Source organism: Solea solea, chromosome 9, assembly GCF_958295425.1.
Source record: "Solea solea chromosome 9, fSolSol10.1, whole genome shotgun sequence".
In the NCBI taxonomy this organism is placed as follows: domain Eukaryota; kingdom Metazoa; phylum Chordata; class Actinopteri; order Pleuronectiformes; family Soleidae; genus Solea; species Solea solea.
Window position 1 is genome coordinate 5,581,679 of NC_081142.1, and position 16,433 is coordinate 5,598,111.

The 16,433-nt window shown below is 37.9% G+C and overlaps 3 protein-coding genes across 6 annotated transcripts in view; all 3 read right to left on the reverse strand.

The window, feature by feature from the left end:
- Positions 1–2,130, reverse strand: part of ell (elongation factor RNA polymerase II) — a 35,107-nt gene extending 32,977 nt beyond the window's left edge. The window contains exon 1 of the mRNA XM_058638853.1: positions 1,947–2,130. Within this exon, the coding sequence (XP_058494836.1) occupies positions 1,947–2,081 (135 nt within the window). The 5' untranslated portion in view covers positions 2,082–2,130. The remainder of the gene's footprint in view (positions 1–1,946) is intronic.
- Positions 2,131–3,298: 1,168 nt separating this feature from the next.
- fkbp8 (FKBP prolyl isomerase 8) lies at positions 3,299–10,643 on the reverse strand. 3 transcript variants are annotated; one of them, XM_058639448.1, is made up of 9 exons: positions 10,505–10,643; positions 9,070–9,283; positions 8,044–8,213; positions 7,822–7,910; positions 7,384–7,604; positions 7,029–7,201; positions 6,853–6,930; positions 4,646–4,786; positions 3,299–4,324 (listed from the first exon to the last, which is right to left on the reverse strand). In XM_058639448.1, the coding sequence occupies exons 2-9, from the start codon at positions 9,251–9,253 to the stop codon at positions 4,238–4,240; spliced, it is 1,143 nt and encodes a 380-aa protein (XP_058495431.1). In that variant the 5' UTR covers positions 9,254–9,283; positions 10,505–10,643; the 3' UTR covers positions 3,299–4,237. The 3 variants fall into 3 exon arrangements, with proteins under 3 accessions (XP_058495431.1, XP_058495432.1, XP_058495430.1); XM_058639449.1 differs by lacking the exon at positions 10,505–10,643 and adding an exon at positions 10,310–10,466; XM_058639447.1 differs by lacking the exon at positions 10,505–10,643 and adding an exon at positions 10,167–10,255.
- A 1,345-nt stretch (positions 10,644–11,988) lies between these two features.
- The window catches only part of ssbp4 (single stranded DNA binding protein 4), a 91,806-nt gene continuing 87,361 nt past the window's right edge, over positions 11,989–16,433 (reverse strand). Inside the window, exon 17 of one of the 2 annotated variants that reach the window (XM_058638287.1) lies at positions 11,989–14,862. In XM_058638287.1, the coding sequence (XP_058494270.1) occupies positions 14,782–14,862 (81 nt within the window). In that variant the 3' untranslated portion in view covers positions 11,989–14,781. Of the gene's footprint in view, positions 15,051–16,433 lie in introns of both variants that reach the window. The other variant, XM_058638288.1, reaches the window with a different exon arrangement.

Below are 16,433 nucleotides of genomic sequence, written 5' to 3' on the forward strand. Positions count from 1 at the left end.
TTATAATGAGAAAGAATATCCTATGCTGAATTACACACACTATAAATGCAGACATTGGTACAAATCCTTGTACCAAAGTTTGTATCAGGCAATATGAAAGTGGTTGGGTACATTTGGGAGACCAAGTCTGAAAACAGATTTATGAGCCCAAAGCTATGCTACGTCATCAACAGAGCTAGTTGAAGGTAGTTGCAAGCTTCACGACTTAGTAAAAGAAATATCTAAACACCATTTTTATCATTCACAAGCCCAGAATTCACCAATTGTGATATCTGTTCACATTTCATTCTCTAAATCGCAGAGGCCCTCTGAAAATATTCCGGTATTAAATTATTGCCAACATAATCACCGTATCTAGAATGACACTATCTTTAAGAGTTGAGTGATTGCCCTATATTGACAATTTATTTTGATTTGTCACACATCAAATTAACACTCTTCCTACAACAACTAGTTCCCCAATTACACATCACAGTTATATTGTTCTGGTTTATAGCTGCAGTTGTGCTGTACACAGCCACAGAAGCTGGAGATAAGGTCCTTTCCTCTCGGCCTGCCAGGTTTTCCCCTGTCAAATATTTATAGAAGCTGAAATGTTAGATGGCCATCATCAGACTACAGTTCTCCACACAAGAAGCCAGACAGACAGCACCAATAGCACAGCCACAGATCAGAGCATGAGTTTTACTTTTCTACTCACAAGTAAATGTGCTGTTAAATCACCTTATAAAGCTGGGAGGTGAACATGAGCCTTTGGTGGCAGTGAGTGGGTTGGGAAAGGAGACGTTCGTCTTTCAGATGAATAATACTGGGTACTTTTCCAAATTATTCACCACGTTGTCATTAGATACTTAGCCAAGGAAACCCTTTTCTAGACTTAGCATGTGTGTCAGGTTGTGAGGTCAGATTTTGGTACAAAACCTTCATTGTGAGCACATTTTTGCCAGTCTTCACAATTTCAAGGAGCTTTTGAGAGTTACAACTTGGTTTTAGGATTAAGGGTAGAATTTGATTTAGGTAGGTTGGGTTAAAAGGGTTATTATGGTAAGGATAGTCATTTTGCTGAGATGATTAAGGGGTTAGGGTATGTTTTATGTCTACGAGTGTCCTCACAATTATAGAGGCACGTGTTTTTGTTACCTTTTAGGTCGTTTTGGGGACCAAACACTTGGTTTTATGAAGCAGAACCCCATTCATGTGATTCTACTTGGTGTTAGGGTGAATATGTCAGTTGTCATTTGGATAAGTTTAGAGTTACACTTGCTTGCTGTTTAGGGCTAAGGATAAGAGTAAGGCTTTGGTTAAGCTATCCAAATGCATAAAGTCTACGCAGTGTACTAACAAAAATAGCTGTGTGGGTGTGATTATGTTTAGGTAATAGACAAAGCTCAGATATCAAAAGAAGTCTGTTATAATGTGTACTGCTACTCCAGCTAGCTAAGGCTTTTGACAGCTTTAAACTTTCTGGAATCATCAAGTTTTCAATTCCCATTCACAATTGTCACAAACGACCTGGACATTCCCAGAAAGAACAACACCGAGTTTAAATGGCTGTAGGGACTTAAAGAAAATAACATAATATAATTAAGTAAGTGGTGGGGCTCAGTATCCAATGGCACCGAGCTTGTTAAATGACAAGAGTCGTGTTCAGTGGTCGGTGTAAAGCGAGTCTGGGTGTAGCTACAAACTGCTGTAACAGCGACCCAACAATCCAACAAGTCACCGGGCCAGGCGAGAGCTTATGGCCGCTTGACTGGACACTTAATCAAGCCAAACTAGACAGCAGTGAGCAGCCTACTGTGGCTGAATCATGAAGGCAGCCGCCGCCGCCGCAGCAGCAGCAGCAGCAGGAGGGACTGACCTCACTCTGCCTGTCACACAGCCGCCCGGACCCTTCTCTTTAAATTCTAACCAAGACGCCGTAATACAGAAAAGGAGCCGTTTACCTTGCTGCTCCGATAGCCTTCAAACGCTCTCAGTGAGCTGTCAGTGAGTTTAACGTGAAAGACGGAGACATTGCTGCCGTTGCTCACTCTTCCACAGGACAGTCCGTAGCACTGCTCCTCCTTCAGCGCCGCCATCTTGCTACCGTTCCCACCACGCGCACGGACGCACACTGTTGTAAACTGAGAACTCCCTTCGCTTTTCAATGAATATTCAATGACCGCTCACTGATGATGAAGTAACCGAGCAGCAATGACGCCCTGCATAACGGAAAAGGATTAGGACCAAATGTGAACATTTTTTGGAAAAAATAAAAAATGAAATAACAACAACAAAACTATAATAAAAAAATATAATAATAAGTAAGGCCATATTTTTTTAATATACATATATATATATATTACAATACCGAATCTGCGAAGTCAATATTCTGAGAGTGAAGTCCCAATTGTGACTTTAATCTTGGTTCTTCTCACAATTCTAAGAGTAAAGTCAGAATTCCAAAAATATGTTTCACACGTGGCCCCATAATCCTCCATACACACTTAAACATTAAGTACATAATAAATACATAAATACATTTACAACTAAGTCGCTGACAACCCCTTAGTCAATTTATATTCCATAATTATATGTTATATGGTTACTAATGATTGAAAAGATTTCTCACTGCATCTACAAATGAGCACTGCACATCAGAGATGATGCGTAGGAAGAGGGAAACGACAGGTCATCTCATTACGTCAACCATACGTCAGTGTCTGGGGGAAGAAAACCAGAGAGGGAATATCCAGAAAACTCGGGAATGTACGACTCTTGACTGAATAAAACAGAAAAGTAGGCGTATATGTAAAACAATCGCCGTCGACTGATTATTATATAGTTACTCAGCTGCTGATTATTAAGTCTTCAAATGTACAGATTATTGTTTTCAGAAACTTTACAAAAGCTGCTAAATGCTCTGATTTTTAATTGTCATTCATAGGTTTATTTTTTTTATTTTTATTTTTTTAAACCTGGAGTGCAGTCAATAATATGGGGATTGGGGGGAGCCAAATAATAAGGACTGTTTAATAAATGTTTAAAGTAACCAATGTTGTGTATCATTTGTTATTATTAAACTATTTTATCATACAAAATGGTCAAAAATATCAGCCATAGGCTGCCCTGATTTCTAAAGATTGGAGAAACCCAACAAAACCTATGAACCTGTAATTATAATGGGGGAAGTGTGCTTCAGACATTACCAATGGACATCAATCCATCTTAAACCTGCAAGGTCAGTTTAACAACAGAGAATACAATTTTAAAACCATTCCAGATCTGAACACATAACATGATACAACAAGGCAAATGTTGATAGACTAAATTTTATTGTTGTAATAAATATAAAATTAACAAATACAGGGAATGCCAGGATCACTTCATTTGTCATTTACAGTTTTGTCTCAGATTGACAACTAGACTAAAAAAGCATTCGTCACATTTGATCTAACATAAAAAAAAAAGCAAAGAGGAAATAGTGTGACATTTAACAAACCAACATTATACTTGAAGGGTGATTCATTAGCATTTGGTCTTCTTTATCAACAATTGTTGTGTAACTGGCTGGATTCAAAAAATTAACTACCCCTCAGCATTTTTCCCAGACACATCACTATGAAAAACCAGGAACATTCTTGTTTTAATAGGCAACTGCACCTCTGTTGACATAAAACAAGTTATTTTGGAATGCTGGACGTATAGCTGATGCTTGTACACATGAGTATAAAAGCATTATGTTGCAAACCAGTGCAATATTAATTTATATTTATCAGCCAACAGTTTTTAAATGATTCTGATGGTGCGGTCCCATGATACTCTCTGAGGCTTTGTTAATTTAACTACAACTTGTAGGACCATATCGCAATGAATTTGTGTTAACATTTCATAAATATCTTATACATGAATCTAGGATAATCCATTCTTCATTTTCAATCATCCTTCAATTTTCAACATCAACTGGTAAAGACAGAAACAATGGCAGCAACATAAACTGGTCTGGAAACATGACACATATGCTTTCACATTCATGAGATTGGAATAACATTTCCCATATGCAAATATTGATGTTTTGAAATTTGTTACATAAACTTCTCAAACATAGTAGAGAAATGAGGGTGACAGTGAGTAGGCGACTGACCCTACTGGCATTTCTACCCCCATTTCACCAACGGTAAGAAGTCACTGCCAGTTGTGCTTCTGAGTTCAGGCTCTCACTTAGCAGGGGTCAGGCTTTCACTACAGGCTTGGTTCAGTTTCTAGCAGCTATGTAAACAGAAAATGCTACGCCGCCGATGGCTATTGCTGTGGCACCGAACAGCCACTTCCAGCTGATAGTCTAGAGAGATAAAGAGACAAAGGAGAAGTGAATGTTAAGCAGGTTGAGTAATGACAGTGAAAACAGGCTTTTGTCAGACAGACATTAAAGCATTTCCATTTGACTATTTGTTATCATTTACAGTTGCATCACCACCACTTTCAAACCGAGTGTGCATGCGCTCAATTCTCTTTGTCACACACACACATATACATTTATATTACATTATCTTCACCCAGCAGGAAATATAAAGAAAACAAGTATCATCAGATAACAGCTAAAGATTCAAAGTGTATTCTAAACACACTTCACATGTGTTTTCTCATCAAATAAGTGTCTCACCCATGAGGATTTTTCTGGATCTTTGCGTGTGCTGCTGGTGCTACTCGTGGGGTTACCCAGCATCTTCTTATACATGGCCTGCTCGGCTCCTCTCTGATCAGAGTGCTTTTTCACAAGCTTGGAGAGCTCTGCGTGGATAGTCTAGACAAGAGAGACAAGACAAATAGCAGGGTTAATACATAAAACTTATACACTCTACCAACCACATTATCCTAGGATGAAGGAAATAACATTCTGCTACTGTACAAGAACAACAACACACAAAAGTGATTTCCTTCTTAAAAGGAAATATGTCAGGATGGAGTGGCCTTGGTTGCCTGAGAAAAAAAGACACAAAGCTTTTAATTTTTCTACAATGAAGATGGCTGAAGTTGATGAATGAAGTTATATTTAGACACTGACAGAAATAACTGCTGGAAAAAAACATGTTTGTGTTTGTTCTCTTACAAGAAATCCCAGACCTGCATCACAGAATTAGCCAGCCATTTAGCCGACATGTCCAGACAATCATTCCTGGGTTATTGTTCGAGCATTTTCTCAGATCTGAGTCACTTCACTGCTCAAAAACCTGAGTGACTAAGTAAACCACTGCCATGAGAGGCGTGAGAGATGTTTATGCTTTAGCAATGTGTCTCAGGAAGACAGATGGAGCACCACTGCATAGTAGCATAGAGTATAAATCGAGTAATTTAAAAAAATTAAAATAAAAGTGGAGTCAGTGTGAATGTCTGTTCAAAGCAACAAGAGAGGATTCATTCATTCCTACTTTCTGCTCAGAGTAAAGTAAGGGCAGTCATGGCAAGTTGGTACCAATATTACGAAATATATTGCAACAAACATGACAACACTGACTTGTCCCTGAGACAAGAGTTAAGTATGTTACAGAACATAATACATTGTCCTAACAGCATCTGTGGGTCCATGTACAGTGCTGAGGAAGACTGTGGTTATCTACAATGTCAACTCTGTACACCATGTCAAAAAGAAAATAAACTACAGATATAATAAATCTCCTCAAATTCATCCAAGTTGAAGACAGAGGGTGTGAAAAGCTGACACCAGTGTAAAAACGGAAACAGCACGTCTCTCAGTGATTGGTGAAGACAGAGTTAGGATGTCATCATGTCAATCTATGATTCCTGCGCATGTTAGAGACCGCCTCTTTGATTATAATGGGAGAGCTCTTGTATTGTCACTAAGGTACACCCACTGTACTTGCTGTCAGAACACAGGGTTATTTAGGGAGTCTTTTCATTATTACAGCCCTAAAATGTGAGTACATTTTAACTTCAGAACAACAAATCTTACAGCAAATTGGATATGTGTTGACACAACTGCCAACACACTTCCTGTTCAGAGTCACTGGAGCACAAGTGGACAGCTCTGAGTGCGTCAGTTCACACCTGGCTTTAGAAATACAAATAAACACATACGTAACTTCTGTTTGCAAAGACCAATTTATGCTGCTGACAGATACAGTAGGTTGTCAATGTGACTGTGTGTGACACAGAAAGAGAGTGAGTGAGAGAGCGAGCGAGATAAGGGGACATTTAACACATCAATCTTTTTCATTATGATGCTCTAGCACGTCAGAGGAGATTTAGTTTAAACATGGTTCAGGATCATTTTGCTAGGGCTGGTCAACAATTCAAAAACTATCATTCTTCACAATATAATTTTCTTGACAGGTATGAAATTGCACCCGATATGCCAAATATTCTTAACTATACACAAGTTCCTTCATTCAACATTCCAGCTAAGATGGACTATTATGAAATGCAATACTACATTACATTTTTATGCAACATGTGTTGGATGACAAGCTATGAGTGGTTTGACAGATTGGTGTAGGACTGACGTGGGGGATTCTAGGATTAAATACTAGGCATGTACCAAGCTGCTGCAGCAGCTTACAGATGATCCAAGTAGCCCACACACTGAGCTGTGTCACATTCTGCAAAATAACTGCATTTTACAAAGTCTATAATCAGAACAGAAGGAATAGCTAAGATTAAGATATGGCAGAGTTGAAGTGCAAAGCCTATTTAAAGCAACAGCATGAAAACAGATCCTGTGAAATGCTGAATCAGGAGTCCAGCTGACCTTCCACTACAAGGAGACATTTTAACCTATAGCACCATCTATTGGTCAAAATAAAGAACTTACACTCTCAATACTAGTTTTTGCCAAAACTGTGCTCAGTGTACCTTGTTTTTTGCTTCCAACCTCAGTGCCCTCCTCAAACTTTGAATGGCTTCAGTGTATTCACCTTGGAGGGCTAATACCTTGAGAAAAAGCATACAGTAAAGGTAAATAAATCAGCGAAAAGAACAATTTATATTTCTAAGAGTGAAACCATTTATGAGAGAAAGTGAATGTGCACCTTGCCCATGCGGAAAAGTGCTTTTACATTCTCTGGCTGGTGGGCTAAAACTGAGACGCAAGATTTAAGAGCTGCATCATGGTGGTCCAGTTTCAGCTGACAAGCGGCCATGTTGTTTAAGCACTTTACTTTCACATCCATTAGCTCATTCTCCTCCTCGGGACTAATGTCAACTGCAGCAGAAGCATTCAGAAGAAAATAACATTAAAAAAACAGACAAATTAATGACGACACTTTCTATCGAATCATAATTAGGAAAGTTTGAATATTAGTATACATTTAGATATGCTATGTATTTAACAATAAAACTAATAGAACCTTTCAGTGACTCTTGATCTCCAGACCCTTGTCTTACCTTTGGAACTAGACTCTGTTATCTGCAGCGCAATGCTATAAGAGTTCACAGCAAAAGCATAGTCTCCACGCTGATAGTGAATGTTTCCCCTTTCTCTCTTCAGATTGGCAAGTGCTATCTTTTCAATGGGAGGCAGCAGCTCCAGGTCCTGAGCATCAGTGGCTTCCAGCAGTTCAACTTCTAGGGACAAGTCAGTATTGGGGGGGATCTCAGGATCATGACTGGCAAAGGGGAGAAAACATGTTCAAACCAATGAGTTCAGGAAATAAGTTATGATTCCCGAACACAAACAACAAAGCACGTAAAGCTATATGTTGTTTTTCCTCATTTCAAGAAGGCAAATTAATTAATTAATAATTGACTGGTTAAAAGTCAATAAAAGTATAGTTAAAAAAATAAAGCCTTAAAATCAAATTTACTTTAAGACAACCTGCCTACCTGCCATGGATTCCATATGCATATTTTGCATTTGTCTGGATGAAAGCCTTCTCTCCCATTTCCATGAGTTGCACTGTGAGATCCAGAGCCTGAAAGAGGATTACAGTAGGAAACCAGTACATGCATGACCTCTATAATCAACATAAATGAGCACATATTGTGCATAAAGTTTCAAGAGAAATATTAAACTTTTTAGGTTTGGTTTTGCTTTTTTTTTTTTACCTGGATGATATCACCGTCTCCCAAAGTGAATGCAACATTTGTTTGCTGCTCTATCAGTGTCCCATCCTTCTGGCAGGTTTTAAGATTAATCACGACATTCTGTCCTTTCTGTGGCCGACTCTCTCGCCCTTGCCCTGCCTCCAAGACTTTTTTCTTTAGTTGGTCATTACCTGAGGACAGATTATGATAATAATCTAAATCAGATAACTAATCCAGCTCTAATTTCTATCAAGTGATTGTTGTACATGCCTATAATGGTTCAGACAAGAATATGTGTTACTTCTCTAAAGGGAGTTGGGTCTTCAGTGCTGTGATATCGTGGCTATATCCACACAAATCTGTTTTCATTTACAAACACAAAAATTCTGCTTTTTTGTGGCATTCTAGTCTGATCAGTGATGAAGACTTTTGTTAATGTTGATTGCAGATACTTGCACTTGCTACCTGAGTGGTTCTTATAGGCAAAAATAGATTACTGACCAAGGGCCCAAGGACTCAGGAGGCCCTGAAGCCCAAGCCTCTGCGCTATTATCCCAATATCATTGATACTTCGTTATTCATCTCAATATTTTAATCGGGCCCGGAAGCCAAATAACATTGGTTATTGTGTGATGTCGTCATAGAGCCCCTTTTCAGGTCGGTCTCCAGGGGCCCACTGGCTCAAAATTTGCTTATACAGCCTATAGGTCACTATTCAATTTTCAATCAGTTTTATGTAATGTTATGTTTATGTTGAATCTTGAATCTTGAATCTTGAATGTTGCGGTTGGTTTCCTTGCTCTGACTTTTTACCATTGTAATCTCTCATCAGTTGTACTCTCTGAAAATCTGGAAAGTAGCTGGAATGATGATTTTTGTTTGACAACACTGTTTACAAAGTTAAAATGTAGTGAGGATGTAACCTGTCTTAAATCGGGATGATATAAAACAAATTTACTGAAAAATTATGAAACTGAGGTATTAATACTAAGTACTTCCTTCCATATGCATAAATTGTGCTGTATGTTGGGTGCTTTAAAAACATACCTAAAACATCCAACCATTCCTCGACTTGACCAACAGGATCTGGGTCTGTGTCTGCACTGCTTTTTACAGAGTCAATAGCGACAGTGGAATCATCGTCTAAGTCTTCTAAAGATCCAACGTCCTCCCAGCTGTCCAGCAATGAGGTTTGTTCATCCTTCTTCTGAGATAGCATGCTGTCATTCATGGTCTCCTCTTTGTCACTCGCTGTGACAAACTGTGAGAAAGAACAGAAACAAACATTATTGCTGCAGTTAACAAAACATCTGCAAACAAAATCTGCCATCATCCCATATAGGGCTGCAACAACTAATCGATTATTAATCGATGACTAAATGAATTGACGATTATTTTGATAATTGATTAATAGGTTGAGGTGTTTTTTAATATTTCAAACTTATTAGAAGGAGATTTTTCAGCTGGTTTTGTTTCTCCATATAACAAAGAAATCATTAAAACAGAATAATTTTAGTGTGTGGTAACACAGGACCTCTAAGAATGTCGAGTTTTGGTCAACAACAATCAACATTTTATGCACCAAACACTGAATTGATTCATCTAAATAAATAAATAAATAAATCAACTAATAACATCGTATAATACAATTTCAGTCAGGTTTGATTCATTTGAGTCAGAAGACTGTATGCCATTAGGGATAGGAATAAAGGGTTAGTAATTTACAAAGAGAATTTCCAGTCTTTAGGATCAATAAAGCATGTTTACATGTCTATCTTAAAAAAAAGGAAAAAAAGGAACATTTAGGTGGTGTTTAAAGTCAGGTGGTATACATAATATCGCATTATCTGCAGTAAAACACCAAAGAAGTCTAAATAAAACTTGGCTGATATTAAACTGATAAGTGATGAAAACAAGGAAAGAAGTGATAAAACATTACAGAAACCAACTGCCGTAAAACATTCATTCAATTCATACATGAGAGGACAGACATTTCAAAGCTTGCGCCCTCGTTCATGCAAATAAAAATATGATCATAGCCACAAAAATGACAATTCATACTGAAATACAAACTTAAAACACCAAGAATGTAAAAATGTGTCGTCTTATTGCTTGAGGTATCAGACAGAGAGAGATAGCATTACCATGCCCCAGCCTCCATATTTACAGCCTGACAACAATTATTGCTCCTTCAGTCAGTGTTTGACTGTAAGTGTTTATATTCTAATCAGCAGAGCAGAAGCTGACATTGTCTCCCGAGTCGTTATTAACACAAACACAAGCTTACCACGCGTTTCTGGAAGTTTCTCTCCAAGTGGCTAACAGGCTGCTGCTAACAGACTTGACAATAACAAACTAGCATTAGCTTGGTATCTCGCCAGCTAATGTTGATAATTACGCAGTGGCTGTGTTGTTATACATTCCCACTGACAACGGCTGCATGTCATTAACTGTTCTAATGAAAGAAAACAAACAATATTACCTTCAAACACGAGTTATACTAACACAGAGGTTGATTTTGGTCCCGTGCAAATCTACTCCATCTACCATCCAGTTTACAGTGATGAAGTTCGCTTCTGGTTGAAGGACACAGGACTAATATGAGGTGTTACGTTTTGCTTATGCCAACGTCAAACTGACTTCGTGGCAGTCTCTCGACACAGCAAGCTGCTTCCTGTTAACCTTGAGGTGATAGACCTCTTTCTGACCTTTTCTTTTAGATTAATACTATTTTACGCTACAGTTTTAGTTTAAAACGTTTAACAAAATAAGATGTACCAAAACCCAGACAGGACTAAGACTTTGTGACCTAGTCAGAAAAGAGTCCACAGATTCAGTGGACTCTCCAAATAATTTCTTGTTTGCTTGACTTTTGTATGCGTGTTTTGCCCTTTGTCTTCTTCCTTTTCAATTATTAATAATAATGTCCAGCGGGGCGTACAATAAAAGGTGTCATGTCATGCTGCCCTCCACCCCCCTTTAATCATTTAAAACCTGTATGACATAATTAATTGTCCCTTCATCTTTCCATCATTTTACCTTTCATATTTCTATTGTAACTAATCAGAAATCAGGAAAACATGTGCGGTTAAGCCAGGAATGGTTTGCAATGACTTTTGTAAACGTTTCACAAGAAATATCCTATAGTAATGAATGGGGGAGTGGTAGTAAAAATGATGAAAACCCAGCCTTCTGGAGTGTTTTTAATCAATCTTCTCTTAATGAGAAGACTGAGGTGATGTCATCAGTCTTTCAAAATACAGAATTTCTGTATTTGAAAGACTCAGTGTCAGTGAGTCTTTCCTTGTGGTTGTTTTAATACCGTTGTGATTGTATGTTATGTTGTATTGTCCGAATGTAAATCAATCTTCCCCTTCTACCCCCTGACTGCCATCATTATCTGCCACATCGCAGCCATTTGAATTTTCACACTCTCTAATATCTTCACAAGTCAAACATGTGTGCAGTCAGCAAAGCCTCCTGATGCTCATTCTAACAATTTTGGATCGCAGTAACCATTTTCAAACTGAAGTTGCATATCTTACATATAATACAATATTAAGAACAGCATCAAGTTTATATAGTTCAGTCTTAACTATTTGGACCTTCAGTCTGGCCAAAAAAACTGTACCAAACTGAGCTGAACTTAACTGGCACCGGTGTTAATACACTATTACAAGTTTAAGTGCTGCAACTGATGACATATAGTGATAATTAGGGATGCTCAATATTAGACTATTTGCTTATAGTAATCCCTAGTAATAATAAAGTATGCATCCTTAGTAATAATAACAACAATAATAATAATATTTGATTTGAATATTAATTGTACGTATCCCTATTTGCTAAAGGTTTTTAACATTTCCAGAAATAACCTTTATTTAAGTGATGTCTTACACAACTTATCCTTGTGCACTGCATTAGATAATGTTGAAAGCTAAATGAGAACTCAGGAAAACAAAGAGAAAAAATCAAATGACATTTATTATTGATGCATTGTTTCTTTTTAGATAAGCAAATTATCTGGTTTTCTTTCAGTCTAAAGAAACTTTACAATATAAAGAAACATACAAAGAACATCTTTATTAACTACACAAGACACCTAAGTCCCTAAGACAAGATTCTGGACTATCCTACCATGAAAATACAAAGCAAACCTAAGAGACAGACTGCTTCATATTGAATACTGCCGTGTCATCAGAAAGGACCATGAACGGTACATGAGAATCATTTATATACCCTTCCCTTGAATCCCCCAACCCACCCGACTCAACATAACCACCCCACCAGCAAATCTTCCTAATGGTACAGTATTATACATCACAATAGAAGTACAGAGATGGTCAACAATCGATATACACAGAGGACTGAGAGAGGATCAGTGAGAGAGCTTCAATCTATACAAAGATGTCACAGGAGCAAATAGCAAATGACACAGTTTCCCCTCCCCCATAAGTATTACTTTTTCATTTCATCTTAATTTAATATGAAGTTCTCTTAAGTATTTTTTTTCCCTGTTTAAAAGTTCTTAAATTGATAAAAATCCTTCATATTAAAAACTGCAATATGAGGTCACATGTTTTTTGTGAGAAGATGCCCTTTAGAAAAACAAATCAGACACAGATTATTCACAGCCAATAGTCGCATTAAACTGAAGCATATGGAGAACAAGGGCAGAGTGAGGACGCCACAGCTCATTTGCTTCTCTCTGTGTCCTGTCCTCTCTCTGTCCTATCCTCCCCACCAAACAAGTCTCTAGCATACAGTCTGCATTTATTGTGTCACTGTGATCTATACATTTTCACAGAAATTTTGCAACGTGAGCCACATAGTCAGCACATCCTCTCTCTATGAAAAACATGGTCAATTTTATTTATAATTTACTTTCAGCTGTATTCATTGGTAGTGACTGACATATCAAAACATGTCAATGATATCAAAATGCATTATACAGTATTTACACACACACAAAAAAAGGAAATTAAAGAGAATAGGGGAGAGGTTTTGGGCTGTGTAGGATGGGATTAAAGGAACAAAGGGAGTTGTATGTCACTACGTTGACATCCCAGGCCATTGACAGCTAAATCCTGGAGATGTTCCAGTCAAACTCTGGGTAATCTCTTCACACTAATAGCAGGGATTTGTGACATACATCACAATCACCCATAGAGGCTACAATGGTTGTTATTGTTGGTTTGAACATGACACATGTGCTGCAATGTGACGCCATTAAGAACAGTTTACCTCTATGAAACTGTGAGTTAATCAGGACAAGAGTACATAACATACAGAGAAGAAATCAAATTAAATAGTGTAATATGCTGTGTAGATTTCATGGGCTTTGATTCTTATTTTTTTTTTCCTCTGTTGAATACATTTAAAAATGAAAACAATCCACAAAAACAGAAATCCATTCTGAAAGTATCTGTTCCTTGTCTTTACACTGACGTGGCTGCATGGTTAGTTAACCCCGAGGTACACCACAATGCTCCATCATCAGTGCTACTACAGCCGTTCAATACCCTGGATCCTTAATCCCACACATAAGGGACTTGCTGTGGGAGCTGGTCAATGGGAATTCCAAGAACACAGTTTGTTAACCTGACTGGCCTGGGTTGAGAAAGTGTATCATAAAGGATCAACTTCACAAGTGTATTGGATGTCCCACAGTCTTCTAAAGTTCAAAAAATATAGGAGACACAGAGGACAGACCAGGCTGGGAAGAGAACAGTGCCACAGAGGAGTCCACAACAAAGCTGAAACCAAACAAAGTGATGAAGGGGAAGGGACCACATTTTCCAAATCTACAGACAATGTTGTAAATGATGATAAAAACAACAAAACAATCCCATTACAAGCTGCTGTAAGTATGTTGTACGAACAAGACCAAATCCAGAGAGGACACAAATCTGTCCAGAACCTGACGATGATCTCATGATTTCATCAGTGTAAGAGCAGATAAACAAAACATGCTTATGAAGACAGCTGGACGTGCATCAACACCTCGACACCTCGTACCAGGAAACAGCAAGGTGCTTAAACCTGGGCACAAACTACACGCTCAGGGGAATATATATGAATTCTTCCAAAGTTTGATTTGAAAGTTGCGGAAATGGTGCTACAAAAACACGTAGAGGGCAAAGATGCGAGCTGCGAGGGGTGCGTGAAATGAGGCTGTAACACAAACAAACGACAAACAACCTAAAGTCATGTAAACAGAAAATCATTGTGCATTGTCTTGAGCGTGTGCTCATTCTGTCTCTGTTGACGCCGCTGCTGCTGCTGCTGCTGCGATAAAATGTGCCCTTTACAGAAAATCATAACTACAATAGTTGAATAATATCAATTATGAAAATGATAACAATATATCATCATCAGCAACATAAAACAAATACAAATATTTAATGAAAACCATACTTGCCCTAACATAACATCATCAGTTCATATGATTGTTTACATATATACGTATATATATATATATGTATATATGTTAATATACATATACATATAGAATTCCTGCCACAGGAGCTTTTGAAAGAAGGTTGATGCCCTTCCCCCTCATCAGTCAACTTGCCCTCACCATGATGTGATGGAGTGGTTGATGCAGAAGGACATCTTGATTGGGCTGAGATGTCACCCACAGGGGCAGACTTTGAATTTGGGAGACAGGTTGAGCTGTCACTGTCCGAGGGCCCCTGTCAGGGCCTGGCAGGCGAGGAGGACCGGCACGGAGCCTCTTCGTGTTGCTTGGAGGCCGTTTCATGCTCTCACACCCATTTTACAGGCGTTGGGATGAGGGGCCTTGAGGGGAGTCCTGCTTTCCATGGGTATCCTCAGGGGCTGTGCGGCACAGCACACCATCCACAAGGAGGTGGGGGGGAGAATGTGGGATGGAGGATAGAGGGTAATGCAAGACGCACCGGGGTGGGTTGGGAGAGGGAGAATGGGATAAGGGGAGATGAAAAGAAATAAAATAAAAATATAAAATAAAAAAAAAATCACACACTCATCGTCATGTTGGGTGAATACTGTAAAGAGAGAAAAACAGAAGGAGGGGAGAAAAGATAAGCCATAACTATATAAAACTGCTCAGACTACCCAGTTCAAGATGAAAGCAATACAATGAAATAAACTAAATGCCATGTCCAGTTCACCAGCCTTTTCCATCTAACATTACACGAAACACCAACACTGTCTATGTCAGTACATCAGCAGCAAGCAGAGCAGAGAGTCCGGCCCAAGAAGAAAATGTTAGGGAATTTCAGGTCACAGTGAAAATAAAGGAGCAGAATGTCAATCTCACATTAATCACTATATGACAATCTCTCCATGCATCAGAGAAAGCATATTATGTGGCTCTCTTCCATGCATTTGTGCAGTGCATGCTGTGTTTCAGGAGGAGATACTGGTAGAGCTGGGAACACAGTGCTCAGTACAACAGGACTGATGAGGAAACTACAGTAGCTGCTTTCAGGATCACGTGAGCAAAAAAGAGCAGGGACCAGTTTCACAAATACATCATCCTAGACCAGTATGTAAGGCCAGTCTCCTAGACTAGTCTAAAACCATTTCATAAAGAGAAATAAGGAATGTGCGCACATCAGTTGAAGGTGCCACCATTTCTTTTGATTATCTCCAGGTAACAAAGCTGTGCGAATCATTCCTTATTTCCTGGCTTTTGTCACATCTGACTAGTGCTTATTTAATTTGGAAGTGTGGATTTTTACATACTAATTGACCAGAACTACCTTTTCTGATATTATTATACTATACTATACTATATATTACTATACTATACTATACTGTACTATACTATACTATACTATATATTACTATACTATACTGTACTGTACTATACTATACTATACTATATATTACTATACTATACTGTACTATATAATACTATACTGTACTATCTATATATTACTATACTATACTGTACTGTACTATACTATACTATACTAGACTATACTATATATTACTATACTCTACTATACTATATATTACTATACTATACTGTACTATACTATATATTACTATACTATACTGTGCTATACTATATATTACTATACTATACTATACTATATATTACTATACTATACTGTACTATATATTACTATACTATATATTACTATACTCTACGATACTATATATTACTATACTATACTATACTATACTATATATTACTATGCTCTACTATACTATATATTACTATACTATACTATACTATATATAACTAGATGACCTTGTAGGTGTTTTCAGAGAAAAAAGAAAATGTAGTGGTTTCATGTGTTTTTTCATTTGAAATATCTCTTAATTTACCCAAAAACACAAAGCTCGGTGCAACAGATACATTTAGAGCTTAAATGTTTGTTAGCCTTTTAGAATGACTGTTAGAAGACACAGTCAAA